This window comes from Piliocolobus tephrosceles, chromosome 13 (genome assembly GCF_002776525.5).
Source record: "Piliocolobus tephrosceles isolate RC106 chromosome 13, ASM277652v3, whole genome shotgun sequence".
Lineage (NCBI taxonomy): Eukaryota > Metazoa > Chordata > Mammalia > Primates > Cercopithecidae > Piliocolobus > Piliocolobus tephrosceles.
Genome location: NC_045446.1, coordinates 113,067,081 through 113,072,508, shown reverse-complemented (window position 1 = coordinate 113,072,508; position 5,428 = coordinate 113,067,081). Strand labels below are relative to the sequence as shown.

The following is a 5,428-nucleotide window of genomic DNA, read 5'->3' as shown; positions in this document are numbered from 1 at the left end:
CAAAAAAAAAAAAAAAAAAAAAAAAAAAAAAAAAAAAAAAAGAAAACAAAAAGAAAAAGAAAAGAAAATATTAAATGGAAATAAACAGTTCATCAGTTTCAAATTCGGTGTCATCCTGAGAAGTGCGATGAAATCGCTCGCTGTCCCGCCTGGAATGTGAATCAGCCCTTTGTCCAGCATATCCACACTGTACACATGCCCCACCCATTAGTCACTTAGTTCTCAGTTCTCAGATAGAAAATCCAAGTGAGTACAGCTCTATCACGGAAGAGCGCTTTCTTATCCCGAGCTGCAATCCTTCTCACTGACTTCTAACCCTCCGATTCTCTCTCTTCAGCTTTCAGATACCCAAAAATCTCTTTTCCAAGCTAAATCTCTTTCCTTCAACCAGCTGTTTTTTTTGTTTTTTTTTTTTTTTTTTTTCATTTTTTTGTTTGCTTGCTTGTTTGTTTGTTTGTTTTCCGCCCAGGCTGGAGTGCAGTGGCACAGTCTTGGCTCACTGCAACCTCCACCTCCCGGGTTCAAGTGATTCTCCTGCCTCAGCCTCCGGAGTAGCTGGGACTACAGGCGTGCGCCATCATGCTCGGCTAATTTTTGTATTTTAGTAGAGACGGGGCTTCCCCTTGTTGGCCAGGCTGGTCTCAGACTCCTGGCCTCAAGTGACCTGCCTGCCTCAGCCTCCCAAAATGCTGGGATTACAGGTGTGAGCCGCCATGCAGGGCCATAACCAACTCATACTATAATCATATATTTATCATATAATCATTCTTTTCTGGACTCTAATGCATCAGTATCCACTTCCAAAGAACTGGAATAATACATGAAATATGATCATACTAGTACAGATTACAGTGACATCTTTTTTTTTTTAATCCATGCACCCTGCTCCCATGAATGAATTAAAAACTTTTAAAGATAATTTGATAGTTGTGTCATATTATTGGCTCATATTTGGCTGGCAAATAAAAATATTCTTTCTTTTTCACATGAAATCCTATCAAATTAGGCTCCCTGTGGCAATTCTACACTTGTGAAATAAATCTTTTCTACTATAAATATACAAGATAATATCATATTTCATAGACATTTCAAGACTTCATAGTGAGCCGGGCATGGTGGCTTACACTTGTAATCTCAGCACTTTGGGAGGCCGGAGCAGGCGAATCACTTGAGGCCAGGAGTTCAAGACCAGCCTGATTAACACAGCGAAGCCTTGTCTCTACTAAAATTATAAATTAGAGGGGTGTGGTGGCACATGCCTGTAACCCCAATTACTCTGGAGGCTGAGATGGGAGAATCACTTGAACCCAGGAGGTGGAGGTTGCAGTGAGCTGAGACTGCACCACTGTACTCCAGCCTATGAGACAGAGCGAGACTCTAAGGAAAAAACAAAAAATCACATTTCCATTAAAAAGAAAACATCTCCTTGGTTTCCACCCATTGTTCTACTCAAAATAATATAAATCTTGATTCTATCATACTTAGTGTCCTCTATCCCCTCTCAGCAGAGGGTCCACCATAAGTTGACAAATGTGGTAAAAGCACCTTCTGCTTTTTCACCCAGCTCGTTGATAAAAATGATAAACAGAGCTAGACGAAAAGCAGAGCCTCCGCGGTAGGCCAGCTGAGACTTCCTTTTAGTTAATATTAATACCATCAGCTTTCTGTAGGCAAAGAAGTTTAACTTGCTACGGCAAATCCACCACTGTCTACCATTCACAGGCACTGTGCGAAGCAGACGCTGGCTGGTCCTCACAGAGTGCTTAGCTAGCTGTATCTCCCATCCTCAACCAAGCATTGAAGAGCCTCTATATTCTCATTGCATCCCAGACATCCCGGTCATTTTTCATTAACCCTGCTGCCATCTGACGCCATCCAACACCTGACATCCTGGGCTATGCAACTTCCTCAGGCACAAAATGCCCTTCACCTCTTGATCCACGTTGTACCCAACCTACAGGGCATGACTCAAGTCCTAACTCCACTGTAAAGTTTTTTTTTTGTTTTTTGTTTTTGTTTTTTTTAGATGGAGTCTCCCTCAGTCACCCAGTCTGGAGTGCACGATCTTGGCTCACTGCAACCTCCGCCTCCCGGGTTCAAGCGATTCTCCTGCCTCAGCCTCGGAGTAGCTGGGATTACAGGCACATGCCACCGTGTCTGGCTAATTTTTGTAGTTTCAGTAGAGATGAGGATTCACCATGTTGACCAGGCTGGTCTCGAACTCCCGACCTCAAGTGATCCACCCGCCTCCACCTCCCAAAGTAATGGGATTAGGTGTAAGCCACCACGCCCGGCTCAGTATGAAGTCTTTTCAACCTATTTGGTTTGCCACATGTTGACTTCTTTTGCTGAACACAAAAAGCCTCCAGACCAGCCCCTTTGTGTTACCCCTTTTCCTTTCTGGGGTGAAAGTTTCATCTTTCTAATCAGTCAAGCACAGAGGTCTGAGGCTCTCCCATTCCTCTTCAGTTTTCCACATTTTTTTTTTTGCACAGAGCAGAGGCACAATCTTCCTCAAACATTCCACCCCCCCCCCTCTATTCTTTGCCCCCATCTCGCCCTCCAAGTTGGACCTTACCTTTCTTCCCGCGCTCGAGGACTCAGGAACCTGCTAGAATCATCATCGTGGCTGCTCTGCTGACTGCTCTGTTGGCTGCTGAGGAAAGACACAGGATATCAACCGTTAACTTCAGCTTCTTTCTCAACCCTGGGGGAGGTCACTTAGACTTCAACTAGACAAAGACATGGGCTTACAAAATTTTAAAGATACAAGTTCCCCCAAGTAAGTCTAGCATAGAGAATGCACAGTTAGACCATATGAGAAACGCCACAAGGCTGGTAAAATCCCCGGCCATCACACCTGCAGACTGTCTTTTGCCAGCCAAAACAGAAGAGGCTCATCTCGCCCTGCTACCACGCTCTTCCCTGGCTATATATACCACAACCAGCAAATGCCTCCAGCATTCTCTCTACCCACTCCTCTTCCTCTCTCTGATGGGATTATAATCCCATTCTCCTCAGCCCAACAGAGACTCTCAAACCACTGATGTGGACTGGGTGGAGTGTTGGGGGAAGGGTGTGAGAGGTGTGGGAGGAGGGAGATTCCAGTAAGACAGAAGACTGGATGGGGCCAGGAGTCACCTACTCTGCTTCCTCAGTAAGGCAAAAGGCTGAATGGGGTCTGGGGTCACTTAGTCTGCTACTCTGCCTCCGGGGGAGGCTGCGGAGGATAAGAAATAGAAGAAGGAATAAAGGGTGGAACTCCACACCTTAAAGCACTGTAGGTGAGATAATTACACAGCTTTAGTTCAGGCAGAGTTCTTTTGGGAGGTCATATCTTATAGTAATATGGGAAAGAATGGCCTTTCCTTTTACTCCAGGGAGAGAAAAGCTTATCAGACACTGCATGACACTAACTGCCCACATAGCTGATGAACAAATCATTTTTATTAATTATTATTAAATACTCCAGCCATCTGATCAGGAGTCCACAAACTAGCAACTCTAGGCTCAATCTAGAGCCACATGTTTTCGCTCAGCCCCATGAGCTAAGGCATGCTTTTTGTACTTTTTAGTGGTTGGAAGAAAAAAAATCCAAAAAAGAATATTTCATGACAGGTGAAAATGATGTGAAATTGAAATTTAGTGTCCAGAAATGAACTTTTACGGGAACACAGCCACGCCTACATTTACATATTATCTCTGGCTATTTTCCTGCTACCATGTCAGAGCTGAGTGGTGAAGGCAGAATTGAGTAACTAAGGCAGAGCTGTGGGCACTATAGGCCCACAAAGCCCACAGTGCTCACCATCTGGCCCTGTACAGAGAAAGTGGGCCAACCCCTGCTTTACATAGGTTCTACTAATAATAAATCCTTATTACCAGAAAGTTGGCCAACCTCTGCTTTACATAGGTTCTACTAAGAATAAATCCCTATTACCATAAATGTCACTATAACCAAGGCTACCAGATAACCAACATTTTCTCCTTGTTCTGGTGGATCATCTGCTGCACTAAGGTGCACTGGTCTCTACAGAGTATATTCCTTAGCCTAGATGCCCAGCAGAACACAAATTGGATAATCTTGCAGAGCAAGTGCTTGCTCCAGTGTCTGTACACTCTCAGCCAAAGCACGAGTTCTGTGGTTACAGTTACCACATGCTCTTATGTTCCATTCTTCCAGCAAGAAGTAAATGACCTGAAAAGCAATTTACATCCAACTTTCAAACACAGACACAAGAAACCATACACGTTACCACACACACCAGAAACCAGAACAGTGCCGTACACAAAGCCTCCAGCTGCTTGGCAGAACTCACTGTGTAGGGAATCCTTTGCTCTTTCTTTTCCATGCAGCACGTTTTTATGGCTTGTTCACTATGCAGCGGCTGCTCATCATTTTCACTTTGCCAGCTTGGATGGACTTGCCTATTACGAACTCCTCATAACCAAATTCTCTACAATGTTGTTAACTCATGAGATGTCTTGCTTGGAACTGGCTTGTTATATGCATCAAGCATCCTCTTATATACAACCTGGGACAAGTGTCACTCCACAGTAGGCAGCACACAGATGACTGTAACTCAAATTCCAAAGCCCACACAGCTCCAGAGGCAGAGTCTACACTACAGGAGAACACACCACTTACAACAGTCAACGGGGCTCAACCAAGCCAACCACAATCAGCATTGCAGCCTCTTCAAAGCAGAGGTCACACTTGACCCCGCTGAGTCAGGATGAGCTGGTTCTTCCTAGTCCCCCCATCCTCCCCCTGGCAATCAAAATTTTAAATTAATAAAGGGTGCTCCCAGACTCAAGGCCATGTACCAGGATTTCAGAAAAATAATTCTAAGCTGATATTTGCAAGTTAAGCCACTAGATGGCACTGTTGACTTCCAAACCAGAACTACAACAAGGAAAACCAACCAGGAGCCTCAGGAACCAGAAGCAGGGACCGCCTCCTTGCTGGCGCCCCACTCTGGCCTTCTTCCCATAGCTTAGGAAACAGTTCAGATGGCGGAGAGGCAAGCAACAATGGGTCACCTTCAAACTGTGCATTGGTTTCAAATAAATATCAAAGTACGTGCATCCAACAAGTATTCATGTCACGCTAGGTGTACAAGCATCATCATCAAGACAATGGTTAAGAGTCTACAACACGGAACCAGGCGGGTTGGCTCATGCCTGTAATCCCAGCACTTTGGGAGGCCAAGGCGGGCGGATCACGAGGTCGGGAGATTGAGACGATCCTGGCTAACATGGTGAAACCCCGTCTCTGTACTAAAAAATACAAAAAATTAGCTGGGCACGGTGGTGGGCACCTGTAGTCCCAGCTACTCGGGAGGCTGAGGCAGGAGAATGGCGTGAACCTGGGAGGCGGAGCTTGCAGTGAGCTGAGATGGCGCCACTGCACTCCAGCCTGGGAGAC

General features: G+C 45.3%; 1 protein-coding gene across 3 annotated transcripts in view; it reads right to left on the bottom strand.

The window, feature by feature from the left end:
• GRAMD1B (GRAM domain containing 1B) overlaps positions 1-5,428 on the bottom strand; it is a 275,856-nt gene that overhangs the window by 150,506 nt on the left and 119,922 nt on the right. For all 3 annotated transcript variants that reach the window (XM_031936710.1, XM_031936709.1, XM_023208504.3), the window contains one exon: positions 2,579-2,656. In XM_031936710.1, coding sequence (XP_031792570.1) covers positions 2,579-2,656 — 78 coding nt within the window. The remainder of the gene's footprint in view (positions 1-2,578; positions 2,657-5,428) is intronic.